Genomic DNA, 26,763 nt, shown 5'->3' on the forward strand with positions numbered 1-26,763 from the left:
TGTTAGCTGAATAATCTATGACAGCCTGTCTTTCATCTACTGCACTTTTTCATTCTTATCTGAAGCTGCTCAGACTATGAATAGCTTCAGATGGAGGTTTTATTGTATTTTATTTTTATCGGGCTATCCCAACTGTCACTCTAGCTGCACAGATTTGGTCTTTCCTTGTCGTCGAGCAGGAGTCTGATTGTGGCAGCACACATTAATCACAGTGTCTGAAAATAACTTTCAGATAGACAGCAGATACTGTAGGCTGCAAAAGACAGAAACCATCTCACACAGGAGCTATCTCATCGGCTGTCAGGGTTCTGATTTGAACTGCTTAAAGGATTCTTTTAGTGACCTATGAGGTCAGCATCACAGCCAAGACAGGAACATGAGCACAAGAAGGATAAAATATGTCTGACTGCTTTCAGTATCATTTCAAAGACAACTTTTAGAACTACTACAGATTCTTTCTGACACTCTAATAAAAGTCACAGAGCAAATGATAATGACTGTGTTATATAGCACTGACACTGCTTTGATTCTGCTCACACAACATGGACAAATAAAAGACTGATATCACGATAACCAATACTTGTGTTTGCAACATTTTTGGGGGTAAAAATAGGGGTTTATATACATCCAAACTTGTATCTTCATTTATGTGCAACTCTCACTCAATGTAGGGCAGAAGGCTGAAGAATGTTTCACAGTAAAGTACAAATTATTAGGGGAACACTGTCCCCCAATAACATCAGCAAATTGTTCATTATTGTGGTGTAATGTAATAATCTGAGACAATTCCTTAGTTAAATACATGTATAAAAAAAACATAAAATACTGCATATATACAGAGAGAAATCTCAATTATTCAGTTGTATATGAACTATAGAAGAAACTGAAATTAAAGGTATGACAGCAAACTACTTGACCACTACAAAACCACATCTGTAGTCAGTCTACATCAGTATGGTGTATTTTAAATAATTCCAAAAGATAGATTCTTTGTTTTTTTTGAATATGAGCATTTGAATTTGTTAGTTTTCCCATTGATAAGGTAGAGCGGAAAGTTTCAACTTTATTTGTCATATGCTGGCAGGGTCAACAATGCAATGAAATGTGTTGCACAAGAGGAATAGGTGAGCTCAGCATTAAGAGCACTAAGCAGTAAAATTAAAACAGAAATAGGCTGAAGAAGTAAAAAAAAAAACATTTAAAATATACTAAAATATACTAAAATAGAATATAAGAGAAAGAAATCTATGCATATAATACAAAATATACTGAAATAGAATGTGAAAAATGTGTATAAATGTGCTTTACACTGTACAAGATTGTGACTATACTATATTCAAGTATACCTGTATAAATAGATATAAACATACTATACAAATATATATTATTATATTAATATATGTTGCATATACTATTTGAAATACTGATAGAGTAAGGGTAAAGTGACAAATTTACAGCAGGCAGAGTAAAGTGACAGTGTTTTACAGTATTTAAAGTATTACAGTGACTGGTACAGTGGCAGTAACAGTCATTGTATTGGTGCATATTTTGCATATAGTCCTGTAAGGTTATGTGTTTAATGGTGGGAGTGGGGGATCATTAGATTAGATTAGATTAGATTAGATTAGATTAGATCAGATTAGATATACTTTATTCATCCCACCACGGGGAAATTTACTTGTTACAGCAGCAGAGGAAAGTGTAGCATACACCACAGAGTTAAAAAAACACAATAAACAGACAGAAATATCTATAACCTACACAATAAACACGAAAAACAATCAACCTTCAAAAACAGACAGGTACTGAGGATAAAAAGTGGCATGATATATAAAAAGAGTATTGTAATGTTAAGTGACCATAGTGTAAGAAATATTGCAAAGAAAGTCATGATAATACACATGATATGTGACTTTGTGTATACTCGCTCAGTAAGCTCTATTAGATCCTCCAGAATATCCTCTGTACCAGATTGTACCGTAACATTTTGTCGCTCTGAATTTGGGCAGTCAGCCTTCTCTGTGAAAGCAGAGGAATGCCCTACCTGACGATATAAAGAGCTGCAGTTCCATCAGCACATTTAAAACCAAATTAAAAAGTCTGCTAAAGTATACTCAGCTCTGTAGCCACTGACATTGTGGGTGTATGTATGTATGTGCTATTGTGTGTGTAACTTGTGTGTACATGTATTTTTGTATTATGTGTCCTTTGTGTTTTTTTTGCTTTGTACTGTTTGTTATTGTGCTGTAATATGTTTTAATTGTGTCTGCAAGAAGGGACTGCAGATGAAAAATAGCTGTAAGCCAACTCTGGTGCAGTACATCAAATGTAATCATTTATGTTTATGTTTAATACTGTACATGGTCCCATTAAATAAATGAATGAAAATAATAATTTAGGTTTAACAGGTTAACAGGTTTACTAGTTTTTTAGCTAGAGCTTATCTATCTAAGGTATAAGTGAAATAAAATAGAATTATTTTTTTCTAAAAAAAAAATGTTTGTCTCTGATAAGTAGTAAAATATATTTAGAAAAAATTCACATCAGCAAAAGCATAGGCTTTGTCACACGCACACGTACACGCACGCACATGCACGTACACGCACACGCACGCAGGCCATCCATCCATGCGTGCGTGTGCGTGGTGGTGGAGAGAGAGAAAGAGAGAAAGTAGGATTTCCGGTGTCTCCAGCCAATGAGCTGATTCCACATGCGGGACACCGAACGCCGCATTCGACGCACGCGAGAGCTGCAGCGGACAAACGCGATTGGTGCCGAGGACGCCAGTGATTCCGCAACACACACACACACACACACACACACACACACACACAGAGAGAGGCAGGCAGAGCGGGCGAAAGGGAACCGAGCTGCAACTTATTAGCCACATGTCTAACATCGTCCGTTTTTTTTGGACTGATCTAATCTGGATTTCGCCGTTCTGAAAACAAGAGAGGGGAGGCCTTTACAACAACAACATCCAGTTCAGACTGCGACCGTGTGATATGAATTGTTCGTCCAAGGTCTCGCAGGAAAAAGCTAAAGCGGAGCCGGCGAATTCAAGCGGAGCCACAGCTAGCCGTGTAGCCTGTTAGCCAGCCGTTAGCTTCTCGTTCACTTTCGCCAGGCACCTGTGTCATAGCTAATTAACCACTAGCAGTCAGCACCGCGGGCTCCCACTCTCACTATTTATTATTTTTATATATATATATTTCAAGTGGCCGGGGTTTCAGAGAGGGACGTGACAAGGGGGGGGTTTGAAGAGAAGAAAAGGCAAGCGGTGTGTCCTCAAAGTGGCCGTTTTTTTTTTTCAACCATGGACAACGCACACACGAAGACGGTTGAAGAAGTTTACAGCTTTTTTAACGTCAATGAAAGCACGGGGCTGAGTTTAGAGCAAGTGAAGAAACAACGGGAACGATATGGACCAAACGGTAAGGAGCTAGTTAACCGTTTCTTTTTTTAAAAAACACAAAAAAGTAGCTTTTATATATATATATATATATACTCCGGTAGCCGGTGTCATGTATGGGCCATGGCTCCCAGGGTTTGTAACGGGCGACATGCCTGATCATAAAGAGGCTGTTGACGTCACCAACTGTTATGTCGAAATACCGGGAAGCATCACTACTACTGTGACTCATTTTAATAAGAGCGAAATGTTACGTCAGCACTTTTATTTTACTATGAATCTGTGTGATATTTGGTACGGTAGTGTGCTTAAAATCATTTAACAAGTCCTGACAATTGTCCCCATCTCTCTTTTGTCTGTCCATGTCTCTATTGTCTACAGAGCTGCCAGCTGAGGAGGGTGAGTTGGACCATTATGTATGAATACACATACTTTGTCTTTACTTCATTCATTTTGGCATTAATGTGTTTTTTTTTTTAACGAAACTCTTTTGTTTTCCAGGTAAATCCCTTTGGGAACTAGTGGTCGAACAGTTTGAAGATTTGCTCGTGAGGATCCTTTTACTTGCCGCCTGCATATCCTTTGTAAGTATATAACACGCACGTGTTTTGGTAGCTGGTGCAGGTGGTTTGGTCAGTGTTCATCAAACCAAATATGGCCTAGATTATACAAAAAATGGAAAGTAAGAGCTGTGCTTCCTTTACTATGTCACCAAGACTGGTAGTAAAAGATGAATTATGTATTTTAGTGCTAGAGTAGTGATGCCCTTAAATACTAGGCAGAGTACTCAGTGTTTATTGGAATAGTGAAAACATGGCGTTCTGCCTGTGTTCATTTCCACCACCATCTTTCTTTTTCACCCTTTCAGTGATGAGTTCAGCTCTGTCATCCTATCAAGCGTACATAGTCCCCTTCTGATTGATTCAGTGCAGATCACAGCCGAGCAGGAATGCTCTTCACAGAGGAGGAGAAGAAAGGTGCCCAGAATCTGTCCAGTGACACAGCCCAGATGACCTCCTTTCTTTTTCTTTTAATTTAATATTTTTTTTAAGAATTCTGTCCTTGAGTTTCCTCTCGAAGCAAGTCATTTCAGCCTTTTTAAGCCTCTTCTTTCAGAGAGGTTATATTAACACATCACTAGTCAAGTCGTCCAGAGTTAAAAAAAAAGAAATGCTGGCATGTTGTTAATCCGTCAACAGATAGTTATGTCACTCGATGATCATGTGGCATGTTGTTGGAACGAGCAGCATGCTCTGTTAAAGAGTGAAACTGACGACACCTAAGAAGTCCACATATCCCCCTGATGATTGAATTTCCGAGTGTTAACATGCCAGCACACTTCAGTGACGTCTACAACACTTGATGTCCACTAACCATGTTGTTATCCAGAATACAACTTGACTATTATGTTCCATAAATTAACAGATGTAACCTGTGATTTGTGTGTTCTTGTCACCAGTGAGTGATAAAAAGTTTGGTGTCGCTTCTGTTTGACAAAGTCTTAGGTCAACTATCCCGAGGCCCTGGCTCATTGACTGTTGGCATACTCACTGAGAATATGATCCATTACCAAGGCATGGTGATGACAGCCAGCTATGTTTACAAAGCTTATGAGTCACCAGCTGTAGTACCCGGCTCACTCTCGGCCACACAAGAACATGCAGACACGCGTAGATTTGTTTCGGGCATGACAACATTTGGACTGCAAGTTCTATTCTTGTGAGACTTCTGAGATAAAAAGGTGCAACACAGTTTGATAGGCACTTAGAATTGAATTAGACGTTTGATTGGCCGTGCTTAAATGGGTTGGAGTAGAAGATAGGGGGCCGCTGGCATTTCATTTGACACACTTCACTCCTGGCACAGATTCTAAAAGAGGAGAAAGTGGTTACTACATTCCCGGTCTCTCTGACATGACTTTCTAACACACTTGGCCCAGTTTCTGCACTACTGGCAGAAGCGAGCTTGATTATTATTAAGTGATTGGTAGATACTTAAAATCCTTGTGCCATTATGTAAAAGTCAAAAGTGCAGTCCTGGCACAGCTTTGCTCACAACACTGGGAGGAAATCCTAAAACGTATCTGAGGCATGCATATGTGTATTGCCAAGTAGGTTTACACATTTGCCTTGGTGTTTCGGTGCATATCAATAAACAAAGTAGGAAAAAAAGTTTTTAAAATGAGATAAAAATGTACCATAAAGTAAAAAACATAATTATCATTGTCTAGCAGAGCCTCAATGGAAAAACAGATTTTGAAAATGAACGCACACTGGTGTTCTTTAATATCTTAATTCATTCAGTATTAATTCATATTTGTGGTGTATTTAATCATTATTTTCTTCTTTTCTTGTTGTAGGCACTGGCCTGGTTTGAAGAAGGAGAAGAAACCGTTACAGCCTTCGTGGAGCCTTTTGTTATCCTACTTATTCTCATAGCAAACGCTATTGTAGGAGTCTGGCAGGTAATCACTCTTACAAATCTACCTAAGCATGGGTTACTAATAATTTGAGGCAAATGTTTTATGCGCTGTTATGGACAACAGTGGGTTCCCATTGTCAATTCACTTCAAAGGAGGTTTTGTCCAGCTGTGCTAAATATATGATGGTAGATGGTATCCCCATATCATTGTTTCATTGTGCTTCAATACTGAAAATATGCGGATGAGATTTGGTAGTACCTGGCCCTCCCCTGCCAGTTTTTCCTCACAGTTTTTTGATAATAGCACAATCTTGCGTAATATCACAAAGAGGAAATGTGGAGCCTGTAGTTTTTCTTGCACTTAAATATTTGTTACCAAATGTGTTGGGTCTTTCTGAAGGAGGAAACTAACGTCACGGAAGGAAACATAGAATTGAAAATCTTTTATAGTTAATTTTTGTCATTATAGACAGAAATTCAAAATGTAACCTTTTATAATTCAGGCCAAGGATACAGCACACATTCTTTTGGATCTTGAAAAACACACACCAATCTTGTACACGTCTTGTCTGGGTCACACCGGAAATCTGGCCTGCTCCACTTCCTCTGTACTTAATATATCCTGGGCCTCATTCATTAACCTAGCCTTTTCAGGGAAATCCTTGCATTACCTTCCCCCTTCTCCTTCTGTCCTTTGAATGAGCAGGGCGGCATTTAGTCTTAAAGGGTAAAACCAGAAAACAAAAGCAGTGCTTTTAAATGGCGGGCGTGAGGAGGTATTTTTACGTCTCTTTGTTTATATATGCGTGCCGAGGCCTGGCATCCCCCCCTAGGATTTATGGTGGCAGTTCCTTTTGAGAAGCAGTATTGATTTGTCAACATACACCTTAATTATAAGCAGGAAGCAAAGGCAGCAGCAGTCATGGTTTGGAGGCACTCATCTGGACACATAGAAAAGTAATTATCTTTTTTTCACTGGCACCCTTCCCTATCAAATTGAGACTGGCCCAAAAAAACAGCATGTTGCCCTGGAGTCAGTAATAATAGATGGGTACATTGGCTTCTAATAGTTATATATTGAATCACCCAAGCACAGTTCAGGGCAGATATCGTTGGGCAGATCCTAACAATAAGTAATTAAGTAACACATCTGTCAAACTAATTAAATTTTTATTTAATGACCCCTCAAATAGACATTTATGAATTACCTGATATCTGCCTTTTATGAACAATACTTAGACACGCTCCGTTGTTCCTGTAGTCCTATTTTCTGTTGCTGGGTTAAAAGTATAACAGACAGTTGACATCTGTATTAATATACAGATTTGTTTTTTTGCTAAATTCCTGGTCGTTTCACACACATGAAAACCTTGCATCTCCCATACAGATATTTTAAATATTGGGGGGAAACCTTTGACTCCTAATCTGTGATTCTGAGGTCAGTGTGTGACGATTATTGGCTGTAGGTCGTAGATCAACAGTGTGTTTCTACTTGTGCGAGTGTCTCCTGGGATCAGTGTCTAATAAATTAATTTAACTCAACAGTCCCTGTGATTGAAAATGAAACCATCACATGCTTGGTCAAAGACAACACTGTTAGACTGGGTGGGACTCTGTTTGATTGTATTGTAAATGAAGTGCTTATTGAATGCTCTGTTGAGCCCTGTGTAAATGAGGGCTTGTTAAGTGGCTGGTTGTTGGCCTTTTGTTTGTGAAAAGAGCCTCTAGAATATGTAGAAATTGAGGCTGTGCGTACAGATTTCATGTTCTTATTCATGTGCCCTACCTGATTGAAAAATTTCCTCTGAATTCAAAGCAGTTGATGTTTTGGATGCTTGTTATATCTTCCCTTTAACCCGAACCTTTTACTGGCAGTGATTTTGATGCCGTTGTTTCCTCGTTGCTATCCCTTTATGAAAGATCACAGTGTCTCCTGGTTGTGTTCCTTGTTGTGCCATGTCTTGCCTGCCTGCCTGCCAGCCAGCCTCAGAGCTGCCACTAAAACTGTCCAGTCTGAGAGCAATCAGTCAGACAAGGTAAAGTCAGCAGTAACAGAAAAGTGCAAGTGAAGAATGATTAGGAAGGAACTGAGCAGGCAAGAAAGGAACATTTGGAGAAATTGAAGTAAGATTGCCATTGTAGTTGTAGTGGTGCCTTGACAGATTTCTGATACAGAAAGAGTCCCACTGTGTTTACATAAATGTCCTCCACTGTCTATGCTGGACCACTGGTCCTGTATACGTAGTTTATTTTATATTTGTCCATTTGCTTATGTAAAGCTTAGATTATAATCAGTCCGCTTTGAATAACGGGAATCTAACTGCTTATTCGAGAAGGCACTCTGTTTCCATCTTCCTTATCGTCCAGTTCCTGTGACAAGCTTCGTGTTTGTGTGTAATTAACTCTCTTTGTTTTTGTTTCACTGTTCAGGAGCGAAATGCAGAAAACGCCATTGAAGCACTAAAGGAGTATGAGCCAGAGATGGGGAAGGTGTACCGCCAGGACAGGAAGAGTGTCCAGAGAATCAAGGCCAGAGACATTGTGCCTGGGGACATCGTGGAAGTGGCAGGTAAGATTAAAAGTATTCAGCTTTGTTTATGATTGATGCGGTGTCCTCAATGGGAGGGTAAGACTAGGCACCGTCTGCATGCACAGAGGTGAAGGGTTTGAAGGTAGACTGGCTAAACAGGTACACCCGTACTCTGTACTACCCTTTGAGAAAGACCATAGGGCAGGGCTCTAACTTTCTTTTCACCACCGTCCTGTCAACAACATATATCTACAAAAGATGCATTTTCTTTAATTGAAACTGACGTGTGGTATAAATAAAACCCAAGATTTAATGATGTTTTATTCAAATTTACATATACAGATTAACACACTCAACATTACCTTGATGTTCACTTGTGATTCTCGTGTTCTTGTCACTTGTGACAAAGTGTTAAGTCAACTATCATCAGGCCTCCAAATCAGTCTGTCTTTACAGCATTTATTTCAGTTCAGAGGAGCTTACATTCACAGGTTAGTATGGTGTCATGTCGTTTATAGCAGTAATAAATCTGTTTGAGTTTTTGTTTGATTTATTCATGTCTTCATGTTTTTGTAATACATTATTTTGTCTGGGTTAGTATCAGTCTATCAGTCATGATTGTGATTGATTGACTATTTTCTTTAAAATGAATGCTTCATTGGTGTTTTGCAGCAAAGATTGATCTCTTATTACTGCCTGATTAAGCAAATATGTTCCGTTACTTTCATCTAATTAGTCAGTGACGTGCAGAGTATATGCAGAGTACAGGTGTTTTGGGTTTTTTTTCTCCTCAATCTGAAAAATAAGTAGGCGACAAATCGATGGCCGTACTTAAACGCTCATATACGATTGGCGACTATAACAGATGTGCGGATAACGTGGGTACCAACATCAGCAGTGTCATGACGTACACTTTACATATTTAAACACGCACCAAGACACACACAGCTGATCTCTCATCCTGTCTATCCCCCCCGAGAATTTCAGAATAATGGTGTTACCGAGCAAGTGAAGCAGTTATGTAATACGAGGGCAAAGGTCCAAACTTTCCTCAACATCTTCTTTTCTTGGCTAACCTCAACTTGGATAGGGCCACATATGTTTATGCCTTTTGCGTCACTCTGCTCGGCGTTTCTCTTGCTTTGTCTTTCTCAGTGGACTTTTTTTTTCTCTCTTATCTATCTGATTTTCTTTCTTTTGTTGTCTTTTTCTTTTTTCTTTCGTGGTTTATGTTAACTGTGTATGCTTTCCATAAAAGACCAGTTTTCTTTCTACCAAGGGAAAAGTTGGTGGAGTGTGGCCACAGAAAAGATTTCTTACTGTCGGTTTAAAAAGGAAAGGGTTGTGGATTTACTCAATGAGGTTTCAATGCCGCACAGTCGAGACTGTGGCAGCAATTTGTACTTACTGTTTCAACTTGAGCTAAATTCTGTGTTCCTAACACTGACTCATTTTTATTAGTTAAAAATTGATTTGTTAATCTGTATAGTACGCCCTGTTTTATTTACAAATACTTGAGGCATCAGTTGGGTCAAAACCATTATTAGCACTTATAAGATTGCCTGGCATGAACTCATGGCTTACAGTGACGAGCTTTCTACTACAGCTGCTTCAGAGAAAAAGGCATTGTCAGTTTTCTGAAGCAGATCATATGAATTTAAATCTTACCTGCCTCCAACAAATGTCAGCGAATGACACAATAAAGCCTTTCTAACACAAGAGAGAATTATATGAGAGTTTTCTATGCGCTGCTTATTGATGACTGGAAGTGAAGGTTTGGACCGACATTCCTTTGTTCTGCTCCACAAGTTACAAAACATCACTCTCTGTATGCAGCGTTCACAATATTGAAGCCAACACTTAAAGTTAAGTTTAGTTAGTCATCACAAAATACTGCACAGTAATGATAGCAAAATGAAAGAGGGCTACAAAAACAAAACCATGCCACAGAGGAGGCCTGCTGGACAAAGCATGAAGCGCAGTATGGTTTAACATCGCAGCATCATCGTTGTACTGAGTCATACTTCAGGTGCCTTAGAATCAATTATAGCAAGCACTTTGAGGTTTGAGGCTTTCTTACACAGATAATATGATCACAGTTGGATAAGGACTTCAATTGGATTCACCACAGATTAAATATGATTATCAAGAACAGCATGCAAACCCCACTTTTATGTTCCTGACATTAACTTTGCGGGAACGCTGAGCTTTTATTGCCTCAGCTTTCAAATCTTAGAGATCATGTGGTCTCTATCGCCTCATCATCTTGGATCTTCAATTGTCTTGTGTTATGATCCAAATACAACCGTTGTCATGTCGCAGCAAATGTTCCGAGTCATAACACTGACGTTTTAGTGGGACAGTAACTATATCAAACTAGCCCGTCTGCATGATTTATACACACAGTTACAGCCATGTGGTTTACCGTCTACGGCAGCTGTTTGCATAAATATACTCGTATTGATGGGCCTCTGAGTTGATGAACAGGTTTAGGTTGCGCAGTATTGATCCGTCACAGTGTAATGAGCAGCATCTACAAAAGCTACTGTAGTTGCATTAACGTAGCTAAAGAGCTATGTGTCCGTGTTTTTGTTAGCAGCAGCAGCAGCAGGGACTCCTCCAACTACTTGACCTGCAGGTTGCAGCACGAGGGTTGATGTATGAGCGTAATGCCACGCTGCAAAGTGTCTAGTCAAACCAGACATATGGTTTATATCCTCTGAGTACTTTTAGATCTAGTGCTGCGATAATTTAGCCACACAAGCACCGATGCTCTGTCAGTTGTTATAAAGTGGTGAGTGAAATTCTGTGTGTGTGTGTGTGAATGTTTATGGTTGTGTGTCCTGCTCTGTGTTTGTAATATGCTTTAGTCCTATTTGTATTCACAGCGAGTTATATCTACCCCTCCTCTCCCAAGTCACACACACACACCCCTGTCTCCCCCTGAAGAGTAATTCAGATCTTAAAAAGCTGCTGTCTCAACGAGCAGAGATTGTTCTTCCTTCCACGGTTCAGTGCATGGACTGTGTTGGTGTAAAGTGTTTGTTTTGCTGCAGTATAAATTGAGTCTGATTGACCACAGCTTGCTATTGTCTCTCATCCTGGGCAGAGCATCAAGTGACGCACCTGCTCCCTTTTTACACCAGTGGCGTAGTTGTGTGTCACCAGACTCCGTGACCAGTCAGAGATAATATTTTAGAAGAGGTGTCTATGGTGCATTCTAATTCTACTATATTCAAGTAAGCCACTGTATAACTAGTATAATATAAAAGTTTGTGGTACAGAGGGCTGTTTTACTAAAGACACATAAAAAAAGGGGTTTCCTGTAGTTGCTTATGGGGGAAGTGGACTACTTCTGCTGAACCAAATGCAGCTTAGAACGGCAAAAGAAATACACTTGCGTTGGCAGCATCGAGCCAGATGCTCAGCAGCAACACTCTTATCTGCGGGCGGAAAAAGAAATCATCTGTATTTGTGGAATTTGAAATGGATTTCATCCACGCTCTGTCAGCATGTTATCTTTTCGTTACTTAATGTATGCCTTGCGTAAACATCGTGTTGCTATTACGTTTGAGTGTTTAATGTCAGAAAAGGGTTGCTTTACACGTAACTGGCCATGCAGACCCTGAAGCAGTAGTGTGACAGTGAGGTATCATGGTTAATCTCAAACTCCATGTGCTCTTGCTCGCGAGAGCCAAAAAAAATTTGTTTTCAGTTTGAGATTTTACCATTTTTTCCACATCACCTCATTTTACAGGGATAGTTCTGAGCCTTCCTGGTTGTCTTCAGTAATGCCTTTTAGTTTCTGGCTTGTATTGCCCACATCATAACTGCTCGCCGTCTCTCGGTTGAGCCATTCATACGCTGTTTGGTCTCTTAAGCATTGCAATGTTTCATTAAAAACCTTAAGTGAATCCACTGGCTTTATTTACTGCCAGCGCTCTACTTTCTTTTCATCTTTTGTTTTACCTTGCAATGCCTTACTGGACAAGAATCTATTGGTCTGTTGCCAAAGTGATGGTGTTGCAACAAGACTCTGCATGAGAAATAAAATGTCCTTTCTTTCCCACTTTTCTTCTCTCTCTGATTCTTTCTGGCCAGCTGTATGCAGTTTGGATTTATTATTAGTAGTTATTAGTATTTGCTGGCTTGTGGGTTTTTTTTTCGTAACCACAGCCGAAGCTGAGAGCAGCTTTTGCCATTATTGTCCTTCCCTGGGAGCAACAGACACTAAGACATGTTTAGAAATGTTACAGATTCAATTTGAAAAGTAATTTGTGATCCAGATGGCCATTTCCTCTCTTTTGTTTAAGAATCTATAGTCTGTCTATTGTCTGCTTCCATACTCTGCTGTCTCTCCATTCCACTTGTCCACGTTCTTTCGCTTTTTTTTTGTCCCCTCTTGGGCTCACAAGGTATTACTCCATTATTGGAACACACAGGAATGATATGAAATCCAGAGTGTCATGCCTGTTTGTGCAATGGTAAAGTTTGATCTTGTGATTTTTCCATTCATAAGAGGAGCCCCTTGAGGGCTGGAAGACCTCATGAGGGTCCCAGGAGGCTATAAAAACCGACATTCTAGCAGATCTGGGAGCCCTGGTCACTGGGAGAGAAAATATACAACCCCCTTCGGGCCTTTTGAAGAGTTCACTGGACCCCCCATTATGAAGAGTTTGCTGTGTAATCTGCACTATAACTCAAATCAGAAAGACTCTCCATACATTGGTATGGTTGTCTTCTGTAACATTTCCTAAGATTCAATGCATGAGTGGAGTTTTCTACCATCACTCCCATGTGGTAGGAGTGTCGTGACTTGGATCTTTACAGGCTGCTGGGGTGTTATCACTCAAGTGTCTGCAGACTGACATTTGTCCCTCACTCCAGGGAAAAGATAACCGATAAAGTCCTTTGTTCACATGGGAGGAAGAAAATCCGGAGGCTGTCTTTTTTTTTTTTTTTTTTCTCCCCAGAAAAATAAGAGCTAAAAAAAGTGATGCAAGATAAAAGATAATGTCACAGCTGCAATTCTTGGGTCACTGCAACAAATTTCTGTAAAAATAACAATTCATTACGTGCCAAATGACGTCTAGCAACATTAATAAACAGTTACTTGAGAGACACTGAGAATTGTTACTAACTTTTAGGAATAGGTTTGTCATGTCATGGTATTGATAAGAGTTTTATTTAAATAAATAGAATTTCTAATGTCTTTTTGCTGCCAAACTTCTCTCGTTGCCTGTGGAAGTGGGCTATTCTCACTTGCCGTGACCTTATTCGCAGTATAATATGGTATATGTTAAATAGGTGGGTGTTTCGCTATTACTTCAAGATGAGATTTTCTAATTAGTGACTTTTTGTAGGAACCTTCCCACAGGGCTTTGAGTCTTAAGTATTTCCAGCCACTAGAGTTCCTCGTCTACTTTTTGTCCTCCTTCATGCTACTTCATGTGTTCACCTCCTGTCAGTGAAGAGGGATCTAGTTTGAAGGCAGGTGATAAAGTGGTTTTGATACCCTCTAGCCAAATGGACTTCCTAATTTGGTAGTGTGAGTTTGTTCAGTCAGTGAGTTACCACTCACCACGATCTCAACATTTAGAGTAATAACCTTGATTTATTTTTTTGGATTATTGGGATTAAACATTGCAGTGATGTCTGTTTGTTTTTTATTGGTTACTTCTGGTGCGTGAGTAGAATTTCCTCACCCCTGTCTCTGTTAGTGGCTTAAATCTGTCCCGACCTCGTGAGAATGTTGTAAATGAAACAGTCTGTATGCAAAAACATGCTCTTTCACACCGTTTCTATTTCAAACCCCTATGACGAAGAGCGGGTCCTCCTCGCTTAAAACAGAAGTTTTTTATCATTCGCCCCTCCCCCGAATCCAGCAGCAAGTTTAGCAACTGATCAAAATAGTTTTCCCATTTTTGGACGCGTGTTTTGCAGGACTCATCTAATCCCTCTTCCCATTCTCTCCTCCTTCCCCCTCTCTCTCTCTCTTCCTCTCTACTCAAAAGGGCACTGCAGAGGCCCAAGGGTTGGTTTACATGTCTGTCACCACTCTGTACTGTCCACAGAGGGGCTCTCTTAAGAGCCTCTGGGTCATTGCTTTATATTGCTTTCTCCTTCACTCTTTCAGGCTAGGTGATGTCTTACTGTAAGCTGAAAGTAATATTTTACTTTGGTGCAACAGTGGCATTTTTCATTAAAACGTCAGCCATCAGTTTGGGGAACTATAGGGACCCTTAGCTGGCCTAGTAATAGTGCAATATTATACAGGGAACTACTTCACAGACTCCTCTTAAAAACATTTTCGCAGGTTAGATCTTCATCATAGATCTGACCTTTTCTAGAGATGTTTTATCTCCAGTCCCACCACACACCCAAGATCTGAATGCAGAGCAAAGTCTAACTATAAAATAAAAACTAAACCGTGTTAAAGCAAAGCTAATAAATGTCAGTGACTTTACTGTACTTATCTGCTTTTCTACAGAGGAAACACTTTGTTTGGGATTTGGTGTTTGTTTACATTTTACATTTGTTTTACTGGCTAAAGCCGCGTGTTAGTGGAAAGAATGAGCCGCGGTCTATTTGCGTGCTGTGTAGGAGATGAGTGGAACATTAATAATTTCTCAATGCGTGACTTTCCCTCAGCCCCTTTTCCAACAAATAACTTGAGTTTGATTATTTTATTACTCCCATGGAGAGTGAGTTGGGATAACACTGTACTTAATTTTCTTTCCAGGACATAAGTATCTGTGTGTGGTCATTTTTTGTTTATTTATTGAATTTGACTTAAAATGTGTTTACTTTTTAGCAATCAAACGCTCTAATTTTAGTCGTTTTTACATGTCCGGATACAGTATTTCATCAAATATGAACACCACTAAAGCGTTTGCGTTGTACAAAGCATCCATCCACCTGTTGTCTGTGCCATTTCCAGATGCCTTTTTGAAATTGTGAAGAGGTACTGAAGTGTCTGCCGTGCTTTTGTTTCTGTCCACAGTTGGCGATAAAGTGCCTGCAGACATCAGGCTGACGTCTATCAAGTCGACCACTCTGAGGGTAGACCAGTCGATTCTTACAGGTAAAAGCATTTCCAAATGGCTACGTTGCTTTGTTTCTTCTGTGTGATAGGAAACGTCATCTTTCCGTCTAGCATCAACCCAGACACAGAGCAAGAGCAGGCAATTTCCTCCTCCTTTTGACGCACATGCCCTCATTACACCCTGTTGTCATGGTTGCTCAGTTAATACCAAAACAAAAAGGAGTGAGTGATGTAAGTAAGTGAATGAATCGATGTGGATGGAAAAAGACGGGAAGGAGAGAATATTGACGTGCGATGAATGCACGAGAGAAGAGCTTTATATAAATTAACTCCTTCGCTCTCTCGTCTTGCTCTGCTGCCTTAATTGGTAGCAAATTCCACAGGACATTTCAGCGTTTCAGCTATTTTCCTCTTCTCTTCCCTTCCCCATTCATGGCCATACTGCTTGTCAAACGCTCCCCTGCTTTACTCAGTAAGAACAGCGCAGACCTTTACACAGTTGATTACACGCACAGAAGCACACACACAGCACAAGCACACATCAGACACGATGCAGTATTTAATAATTGTCAGGCCTGCTCAGTCGACTGCAAAGCCTCTGCCACACACATCTGCCCGACGTGTCAGCCAAGCATTACATCTTCAAAACTTTTCTCTCCCGTGTAGAAACTCTCTCCCCGTTTCTCTATCTCATATCTTTTTGTTTCCTCTTCCTGCAGGAGAGTCTGTGTCTGTGATCAAACACACTGACCCAGTGCCCGACCCGCGCGCTGTCAACCAGGACAAGAAGAACATGCTCTTCTCTGTGAGTGACTCGCAGGATCATTTCAGTGTTGTTTTACATTTCTTTCTGTGTCCGACAACACCTAAGAAGGCAACATTGTTGCATCCTCCTCGTCATCCATCCCCCTTCACATCCATTTTTCTGTTTGAGATGCGCAGCACTTTCGGGAAAATATCTTCACCTTTGCTGTCTCACATGCTGGAGAACATATAACAGTCCATTTATCACAGTGCCATAGAAGCCTCCACTGTTCCCAGCAATAGTTCAGATGGAGATGATTCATTGACTTCTTGCAGCATGTCGACACTTGTTGAATCTTCTCTCTGCTTCTTTGTGACACATATCTCAGCATAGTTGTTAAACTAGTTTTACATCCATACTTTAATGTTTAATATGTTTGACTTTCTCTGTTTGCTTTTCCCATCTCCTTCACCACAGGGCACAAACATTGCAGCTGGTAAGGCTGTCGGCGTGGTGGTCGCCACAGGCGGCAACACGGAGATCGGCAAAATCCGAGATGAGATGGCATCAACGGAGCAGGAGCGCACACCGCTGCAGCAGAAGCTGGACGAGTTCGGACAGCAACTATCCAAGGTAATTTCTTCAGAAGTTTTTTTTTTTGTACTTTACCAACTTAAGCTATTTATTGTGAATAACTGATTGCTGTTTACATGATTTTTGTTTAATTCAAGGTTATTTCACTGATCTGTATTGCTGTGTGGATCATCAATATTGGTCATTTCAATGACCCTGTCCATGGTGGGTCCTGGATCCGAGGCGCTGTTTACTACTTCAAGATTGCTGTGGCTTTGGCAGTTGCTGCTATCCCTGAGGGTAAGCTGGAGAACTGTATACTGTTGCTTTGAGAGGATCCAGTGCTATATAGACTGTTTTTTTTTATGCTTTATGATACAAAGACAATGGATAATATTCATATCAGTTCAGTAAATAAATTAATGTGAATTTGTTTTTGTTGTGTTTTTCCCCTCCAGGTCTGCCAGCTGTCATCACTACTTGCCTGGCATTAGGCACACGCCGAATGGCCAAGAAGAATGCCATTGTCCGCAGCTTGCCCTCTGTGGAGACGCTTGGCTGTACGTCTGTCATCTGCTCCGACAAGACCGGCACGCTGACCACCAATCAGATGTCTGTGTGCAGGGTAAGAAAAGCGTGAACGGTGGCAGAGACGGGGAGAAGAAATCTGAAACCTCTACTTTCAGCCAAAAATTGATAGTGGATTGTTTTGTAATTTTTTTTTTTTTCACACAACAATCTAAAAACAGAACAGATTTGCATTTTTGATTGAAATGCTTTTGGAACGGGCCAAACTAGCCGGCTAGCTTTGGCAGCTGTTGTCTGCCGTGTAACCCTTCAGAATAAGATGTTAAACATCGTCATTAACTCGATTTTAACAATGTTGAAACCACTGTTGAAGTGAATTCCAGCTAGGTGTTTAGAGTTTCAAAATAAAATGTTAATCAAATTTGATAGCCTTTGATTTAACTGTGAATCCAAAGTCCTGTGTTCACCTCATATTTTCCCATTTTAATCTCGAAGGCGAATCAGAAATGTCTTTGTGCCATTTTAAAGTCGGCTCATTAACCTTCAGCAGTCAGGCCCCCACTCACTGCAAACGATGTTGACAGTCTCTGCTTATCTAAAAACATTTAGACTGGTTTCATAGTAACCAGCGTAACTATGTAAATAGGCGCGTTGTACTTCAGAATGTCAACAGGTGAGAGTGCCTGACTAGGCCGCTAACTCGTTCACGTTTCACAAGCATAACAAAAGCTGTCACTAAGACAATTTACAACAGTGATCCTGACCACACTTCACTGCATGATCATAAACTGCATATTCTGGGATGCTCTGTGTGTGTTAACGGTGCATAGACTACTTCTAAATGACCGACCACTCCTCAATGCTGCTGTACTTAGTCCATGCTGAGGAATACGCATTAGAATCGCTGCCAGCAAAGTGTGATGAACGAGCACTCGGTGACAGGGCATGCTCAGTCTGTCTTACTGGATGAGTTGATTCAAAGTTAATTGCAGATGGGGGCAAGTGAGTGAAATTTGTTATTTCTGTATCATACAATAGGATTACATTGGGGGAAATATTTAATTGGCACACCATAATATTTAAGCACAGACACCGTTGAACCCTTTGGAGCTGAAACCGCCGGTGATTAAACCGAGTGATCCATCTTTGAAAAGCTTTGTCTGCTAACGTTTTCTTGGACCCTGCCCAATTTTTTAGGTACCAAAATTCTGTTGCTGTTGAAGCTGTTCTGTGAATCTCTGTATGGTGTACACATGGTAGCCGTCTGCATCCTCCAGTTAGCATTGACTAGGTCTGCAGTGCGTTGGGAACGGGTGGTTTCAAAGAAAGGTCCAAAAATAAATAGAATTATAAAACATTGGCCTTACATGGAAAGAGCGACGACTGGCTACTTTCCTGACTTCTGAGAACTTTTCATGTGTAAACTTTTCACTGAGCAATAAAACAACCCCGACAGCCTTTTACTGACACCAGTGATTTATTGAGCACTAAGCAGCGCTCATATCGAATGGCTAATTAGAAATAATGAAGGATTTAGTTGTACTTTTGGATTTTATTTCATCTCCCCTTGTGTACATGTTGTATTTTTTTTTTATTTTCCAATCCCTTATGAACATTAGTACCATCATTTTTATGAGCTGTTTACTATCTACTCGTTTTGACATCGTAATTTTCCCTCCATCCTCAGCGGCCCTTTATCTCCCGGTCTCCTGTTTCCGTCTTCCTTTTTCTCCCTCCTCATTCCGCTCTCCTCCCTCCTCTTGTTCAGGCAGTATGCTGATCAGTATGCAGTAGTTAGTCACTTGCAGCAGAATCAGCAGTAGAGTTGCATAACTGACCTTGTGTTGAAAGATTCTCTCTCTCTCCCCCGTCTATCTCTTCTTGCCTTGCTCATCCTGCACAAATTTCAAAGTCAAAAATCATGTTTTTGCAATTTTTGGAAGGCCTCATTTTGGAAACCACAGGATGCTATTCCTGACTGTCTGATAGAGAAGCTTGTGCTTGACGCATGAGGAGCAAACCCAAACCCACCCCTGCCTGACTGATGTGACTTTTCTATTCACATACTTGCTCTTGTGTGTTTCGGGTCACGTCGCCACTGACATCACACTGACACTGACATAATGCCAGGTCATCATTTCATTCAGACATTTCTATTTTCATCCCTTGCTCTGCCCATCTCAATCTCTGGCAAACGTGGTGGCATTTACGTAAGAAAGTGTTGCGTATGAATGAAGGGATACTCTTGACAGCCGCGGTAGCTGTCTGACTCAGAACCTTTTCTCTGATTTGATTTGACTGGTTGTTACCAAGATTTTTCTGTCTTGAAAAATGAACAGCCTCTTAATTTTTTTTTATGTGGAAAGACACCGTATCATCATAAATATGACTATCTATTCATCGTTAATAAAATCCCTGCCTTGTCTTCACTGTAACCAGTCTCCTCGAACACTCAAGGTCAAACTATATCCGCCTTAGTGATTCACTTCACACAGCGTGACTGCACGCAGAGGAATTCTGTGTCTGCCTTGCTGCAAGATGACATTTATGGACCCTTCCCACCCTACAGTGCCCAGTGTCTGCTTTGGCTCAGCATTTCATTATTGGACTCTGTTCTATGTTCAAATGGACTCATCATTATGAAGCGTTCTTTTTCCTGTGGATGGCAATCTGCTGCCACCTGCTGGATGCAGCGTCCATCTTTTCCTTTTTTTGGCACTTAGACCTCAATATATCATCGAAATGACACAGAGCTTAGGATTTGACACAGAAAATATAGTTTCCCACTGAGTGTACAGATGGTTAGTATGAGCATTAAGCACTAATCTTTGGTCTCTTTTGTGTCTTCTAGATGTTCATCCTCGATCGGGCAGAGAGCGACAGCTGTTCATTAAAGGAATTCACTGTGACTGGCTCCACGTACGCCCCAGATGGAGAAGTGTGAGTATCCAGTGTGCTATAAGATAAAACTCCTTTCACACTTTGTTTACTTGAAATCTGCACAGTTGGCTCACCTGTTGGCTTCGTGTCTACATCTGTTTTTTTGTTCAGGTTCCAAGATGGCAAACCCGTCAAATGTTCCCAGTATGATGCTTTGGTGGAGCTGGCCTCTATCTGCGCTCTCTGTAACGATTCCTCGTTGGACTACAATGAGGTTGGTAGTGAATCTTTGTGAAACCTGAAGCACCAATGTGTGTTGAACGTTTTCCCGATGAACATTGACAACGTTTTTCTGTTTGTGTCCAGACCAAAGGTGTGTATGAGAAGGTGGGTGAGGCCACAGAGACAGCCCTCACATGTTTGGTGGAGAAGATGAACGTGTTTGATACGGACGTGAAAGGCCTGTCCAAGATCGAGAGAGCCAACGCCTGTAATTCCGTACGTAACCTTTACATTTATTCAAAGTCATTTCCTTGCAATAGAAAGTGATTTTATTCAAATAGAGTGAAAGAAATGAAATGCAGAAAGACAGCAAACTGTTAAAACATTTGTGTTTTGTCATGTCTTCAGGTGATCAAGCAGCTGATGAAGAAAGAGTTTACCTTGGAATTTTCCAGAGACAGGAAGTCCATGTCTGTGTACTGCACTGCTAATAAGGCCCGTTCCACTGTTGGCAAGATGTTTGTAAAGGTAAGACATGGAGAAGTATAAGAAGCCACTGCAATTTGTGAAACTGTTTCTCTTAGATACGGTAAACATCTTCATCCTCCACTCTGTTCCTGCTCATAGGGTGCCCCTGAAGGAGTGATCGACAGGTGCACGCACGTCCGTGTAGGCAGCAACAAGGTGCCTTTGACCCCTGGCATCAAGGAAAAACTGATGTCTGTGATCAGGGAATACGGAACCGGCAGAGACACGCTGCGCTGTCTGGCTCTGGCCACCCGAGACAGCCTCATGAGCAAAGACGACCTGGCGTTGGAGGACTCCACCCGCTTTGTTGAATACGAGGTGAGAGCTGGGACAAGTGGTCCCAGTTTTGGTTTCCAGGTTTCTTTTCAGCTGTGACATCGTTGGCTGTCAGTGTGAGACTAAGCAAATCTATTTTTTTCCCTTTTTATCATTCAGACTGATCTGACATTTGTTGGCTGTGTGGGCATGCTGGATCCTCCCAGGGCAGAGGTGGCAGCCTCGATTAGACTCTGCCGTCTTGCAGGCATCAGGGTTATAATGATCACCGGAGACAACAAGGGTGTGTAGAGGAAGTCGTATCTCGAAAATTCGACTTGCTCAAATCATTATTTTGACCACACACACAGGGCAAACACTCAAATACTATTCTGTGTAACAAGAAGTAAACGCGCTCTCTCTCTCGCCTCAGGGACGGCAGTGGCCATCTGCAGACGTATTGGTATTTTTGGAGAGGACGACGATGTTTCCAGCATGGCGTTCACCGGTCGAGAGTTTGATGATCTGTCACCTGCTGCGCAGAGAGACGCCGTGGTCAAGGCCCGCTGCTTTGCCCGTGTCGAGCCTTCACACAAATCAAAGATTGTCGAGTTTCTGCAGTCCTATGATGAGATCACAGCTATGGTAAGAACAGAAGACCTGATTAAAATGTCGCATCTCCCATCTGTTAGTTTGTTCTATTTTAAACATCTCTCTTCAGCCAAAACAAAATCAGATTCAGTGTTAGGGAAATGGAAAGTTTATCATGTGGTCCTCTTTACAATTCCTGCCCTGGTTTTCACCCTCTCTTCAGACTGGTGATGGAGTAAATGACGCTCCTGCTCTCAAGAAGGCTGAAATCGGTATTGCCATGGGCTCAGGCACAGCCGTGGCCAAGACCGCCTCTGAGATGGTTCTGGCCGACGACAACTTTTCCACCATCGTAGCTGCAGTCGAGGAAGGCAGAGCCATTTACAACAACATGAAGCAGTTCATCAGATACCTCATCTCTTCAAACGTGGGCGAAGTTGTCTGGTAAGGATCACGTTTCCCCGTACATGAAAATACACGTACACATTTTCTTTTGTCCTCTTTTAATAATCATGTTTCTTTTGTGTGTAGCATCTTCCTGACTGCAGCTCTCGGGTTCCCTGAAGCCCTTATCCCTGTCCAGCTGCTCTGGGTCAACCTGGTGACTGACGGCTTGCCCGCCACTGCTCTGGGCTTCAACCCACCGGACTTGGACATCATGAGCAAGCCACCACGCAACGCCCGCGAGCCCCTCATCTCTGGATGGCTCTTCTTCAGATACCTAGCTATTGGATGTAAGTGGCTGCTGCATATGGAGTCACTAGAAGACTCACATCTAATTGCAGCTTGCCGTTGTCTTGGATTTAAGTAAGCAGGCGTCTGTGTCACTGCGTGCGTACGTGAATGACGTCCTTGTGGTTTGCGTCACCAGGTTATGTGGGTGCTGCCACCGTCGGTGCTGCCGCCTGGTGGTTCGTTGCTGCTGAGGACGGTCCAAGAATCACCTTTTACCAACTGGTACGAGCTACAGCCGAACAACTACTGCCACACAAACGAAGCACAACGCACAAACTTCATTTAACCAAAGTGTTTCTTCTTATAGAGCCACTTCCTGCAGTGTGGTCCAGAGAATCCAGACTACCAAGGTCTGGACTGTAAGGTGTTTGAGTCCCCTTACCCTATGACTATGGCCTTGTCTGTGCTGGTCACCATTGAGATGTGCAATGCCCTTAACAGGTAAGTTTGAGCGAGGCACAATCGATCATATTGCACTATACAAGTTCAGGCTCTGAAGTGAGTAAGTGACTTTTTAACAAACACTTTGTCACTTTGTCTTTGTTGCTCAGTGTGTCAGAGAACCAGTCCCTGCTGAGGATGCCTCCCTGGGAGAACGTGTGGCTGCTGGGAGCCATCTGCCTCTCCATGTCCCTTCACTTCCTCATCCTCTACGTGGAGCCTCTTCCAGTGAGAAACATTTCTTTTTAGTTTTGACACAGAATGTGATTACTGTGAAACGATGGGGCCAACAGGGGGGGCGTGCACCACGCAGCCTGAACTGCAGTCTGACTTCTGTCCCGTGTGCCTCCTTTCCAGATCATCTTCCAGATCACCCCACTGAACCTGACACAATGGCTGATGGTGCTCAAGATCTCGCTGCCTGTGATCCTACTGGACGAGTTTCTCAAGTTTGCCGCCAGGAACTACCTGGAGCCGGGTAAAGAACTGGAGAAGCCTGCCAGCTCCAAAGGCTGCTGCCTGTCTGCATGCATGGAGGGCATCTCCTGGCCCTTTGTGGCCGTTTCCCTCCCCTTGGTCCTCTGGATCTACAGCTCCGACACTAACATGGCCGACATGTTCTGGTCCTGACTGACTTGAGCACAACTTCGACTTTCCCCCCTCCCCCCATTTCCCTCCCCCTTCCCATTCATCACCATCACTTCCCTCTTTCCCTCTCTCCCTCCTTCCTCTCTGCCTTCCTACATGTGCATAGTTAGCGCGCGCGTGTGTTTGTAGAGTTAGTGTGTGTTACTTGTGCGTGCCTACCGTGTGTATGAGAAGGACCAACTTTAACACATGAAATGTAACAAATAATATAAAGATGTTAACTTTGAGGAGTCACCTGGTTTGAGTTGGGCTAGGATTTAAGGAACGGGTGAGGCTTTAAAAGGCGAGTGTTAGAAGACCATCACTCCCTTAGCTGTGGACTTTGTTGCTGGTTTGAAAGAAAAAAATTTGCCATTTTTTTTCTTAATGTTAATATTGCCTTTAAGGTTTATATTTTTAATGATTTTTGGGAATATTTTTTGTCTCATGTCAACACAGCAAATTGTTTTTGTTAACATTCCCTCTTCAAGAAAAGAAAATCCAGAGAAACAGAAATCCATTCATCTGTACAGAGATTGACTTTTATGCAACTTTTTTTTTTTTAAATGGCTTTGTAAATCTTTTTGACCAGCGTGGCTTAGACATACCGCCTTGATTTATTTTCCAATGTTTACCATTGTGTCTTCAGTTTAAACTCAGAACTCTTTCAGAGAGGACAAGCTCCGTGTGGCAGACGAGGACGGGGAAAGGTTTGGGAGTGACATTTTGAATGCTCCGCTTGAACAAAAGAAAAAAGAAAAGAAAAAAAAAAATCAAAAAGCCGCATGTCCTGTGACCAAGCATGAACTCTATGTGGTTTCTCATTCCTAATTTAATTGTGTGCCCCCCCATGTTAGAGTATAAAATAACTACATTGGTGTTTCTTTTTTTTTTTTTTTTACAATGATTTGAAAATAAGCCAGTTTTTCTGCACTGGGCAGAGCACAGCTACCTCAAATATGATAAAAAGATATTTTTTTGCTCATCTCTAGATGCTTTTCCTAAACGGTCTTGCTAAAGCGTAACATCTGAGGTGTGCCCCTATTTGCTTGTGCAGAAAACAGAACAAAATTTTCCTTCCCTCTTAACATTTTTTAAGGATATATTTTGTTTGTTATGGATTTTTGACATTCTCATTAACTTTATTTGTGTTTTTTGCTTTGGAGACAGAACGCAGTGGGGATGATGTGTGTTAATTACCATCTCCATGGTGTTTGATTCAAAGGACGGTAATATTCTAAATCTTTAGAAAAGAAAATACTAATACAGCAAATACTCCAAATGAACTTGGATTGCAAATAAGAACCCAAAATGTTTGTTTTTTTAAAGAAAAATACACTCATAAACCCTTTGAATCGACGTGTTTTCTGTCTTTATTTAATACGATTGAAGCCAGTGGTTATCAACATTCTTCATATCCAGTGTTTTTTTTGTATGTGCATATAATACTTGAATACAACTCATTTCAAACGTATGAATGCTTGCAGTTTCCTTGGCACAACACGACGAGCAGGTGAAGTCGGCGACACAAAACCGAGCTCGTGTATATTTGACTCTTACAGGCTTCAATATTTTAGAGGTCTTAGTTTGTGCTGGGCTCGCCATATTTTGTGGTAGTGTATACATGTTAGATCAGAGCCCATACAGTCAGCTGCACTTATCTTCGACCCCTTCCGCATCATTTTGTATGGAAATTTCCACATGTAGAGATTTAAAAAAAATAACAAAACAAACGCCCCCCAACTAAAGCATGTTTTTTGGGTAGAAGCCTGGGTCTGTTCGCACTGTGTGTTTGTGTTCCACTTTACAACAACTGTGCTTTTCTTCCCCAATGCCTTCCATTGGCTCCCCTGTCACTAGAGTGAGTATGCATTTGATTTTTTTTATTTCACACTAAACACCAGTTCACTACAACAGAATCTAATAAAACAAGAGGACAGCAGAGATTTTTCAGAAGTAAACCTCAACCACTATTGCCACTATGTCACCGTGTGCTGTTCTTTTCACCCCTGACACTCGCTTATATTCACAAAAACAACACGTACTCTTGGTAGTGTGGTAGAGAGATGTACAGTTTTTTTTTAAATATAACTGGTGATTGAAGTTTTTCAGTGTTTTGTACTAATGTCCTTCTCTTTTTTTTTTTTTCAGGTTGGCTTTCATAAAAGCTTTCGCAAAATTTTGAAAGAGTGTGCTCAGAGGCTGGAGTCATCCTGCCGTCCAGCATGTGTGCTCACTCTTAACTCCACGCACGCGCACACACACATATCTCAGACACCATGATGACCAGCAGTGTGTGTACCCTTGCACATACAAAGGACATTTTCACAGTAATAAGACCAAATACATAAGGGTATACTTAAAAGTGGGATCAGTTCTCTTTTGCTCCCACATACACAACAACGAATGACCACACACACACATCTTAAAATACTTATACCTCTGTGTGCAGATGCTATATGACACTATTCCAGTTTTGTGTGCGGGGAAGTTGTCGACACCCTCAACGCTCCTCCTTGCATGAAGAACTTGTTTCCAACTTCCATGGTAGCTTTGTCACGTAGAGAATCTTTAAAAACACTGGGTTGAATGGTCTTAGCTGTACATCAGTGTACAAAACATTCATGCATGCACGTTTCAGCTGTATGTAGGCTTTGCGATTTGTATTTATAGATTCTAATGTATAATACTCAAATGACATTAAGATGGTTTTAAGATGGATATATCGCAGATATTAGGAAATCACTGTTTTTATTGTAACGGTTTGGGTTATTTGCACAATATTAGACGTGGAGAAATGACTCATGCTGAACTTGACTGTGCTCTACTTGAGTTAAATTGAGTTTTTGTTTTTCTAAGTTTAATTTTTTCCCCCCTTTTAGTTACTGTAGGCCGATCACTGATCTATCATGCTCTGATGAATTGGTCCTTTGCAATGAGGACAACAGACTGACACTTTGATTCATTGGTAATCCTGCAATACAACAGTGTTCTCCTGTTTTTCTTAATGCCTCTGCATTATTATTATTATTAATATAATTATTGTTATGTATCCTTATCAACTGCTGTAAAACTGTGATCTAATGTGAGGGGGCCCGTGCAGTCCCTTCAAAGAGACACCTGGTCGAAGAACAATATTAACCATATGTAAAAAGACGATCATTATTGATGATTGTACATGCATTACTGAGGTTGTGGTTTCAGGTAAATAAAACAATATAGTATTTGAA

General features: G+C 41.2%; 1 protein-coding gene across 2 annotated transcripts; it reads left to right on the plus strand.

The window, feature by feature from the left end:
- The first annotated feature begins 2,672 nt into the window (after positions 1–2,672).
- atp2a2b (ATPase sarcoplasmic/endoplasmic reticulum Ca2+ transporting 2b) lies at positions 2,673–26,763 on the plus strand. 2 transcript variants are annotated; one of them, XM_027282041.1, is made up of 24 exons: positions 2,673–3,434; positions 3,794–3,811; positions 3,914–3,996; positions 5,772–5,876; positions 8,264–8,402; positions 15,367–15,447; positions 16,128–16,213; positions 16,631–16,786; positions 16,885–17,026; positions 17,185–17,351; positions 20,106–20,194; positions 20,306–20,408; positions 20,501–20,632; positions 20,765–20,884; positions 20,984–21,202; positions 21,320–21,443; positions 21,573–21,784; positions 21,954–22,174; positions 22,262–22,464; positions 22,602–22,687; positions 22,773–22,906; positions 23,017–23,134; positions 23,264–23,384; positions 25,685–26,763. In XM_027282041.1, exons 1-24 carry the CDS (start codon positions 3,317–3,319, stop codon positions 25,696–25,698), a joined length of 2,991 nt encoding a protein of 996 aa, XP_027137842.1. In that variant the 5' UTR covers positions 2,673–3,316; the 3' UTR covers positions 25,699–26,763. The 2 variants fall into 2 exon arrangements, with proteins under 2 accessions (XP_027137842.1, XP_010744998.1); XM_010746696.3 differs by lacking the exon at positions 25,685–26,763 and having other exon boundaries at positions 2,674–3,434; positions 23,264–25,179.

Source organism: Larimichthys crocea, chromosome IX, assembly GCF_000972845.2.
Source record: "Larimichthys crocea isolate SSNF chromosome IX, L_crocea_2.0, whole genome shotgun sequence".
Classification (NCBI taxonomy): domain Eukaryota; kingdom Metazoa; phylum Chordata; class Actinopteri; family Sciaenidae; genus Larimichthys; species Larimichthys crocea.

Excerpts from the sequence above, each read along its gene's own strand:
- atp2a2b (XM_010746696.3), top strand. The coding sequence starts at position 3,317 with ATGGACAACGCACACACGAAGACGGTTGAAGAAGTTTACAGCTTTTTT. Across the intron at positions 20,885-20,983 it reads TTGGCAAGATGTTTGTAAAG|GGTGCCCCTGAAGGAGTGAT; the intron begins GTAAGACATGGA and ends TCCTGCTCATAG. Across the intron at positions 22,465-22,601 it reads CAGATACCTAGCTATTGGAT|GTTATGTGGGTGCTGCCACC; the intron begins GTAAGTGGCTGC and ends TTGCGTCACCAG.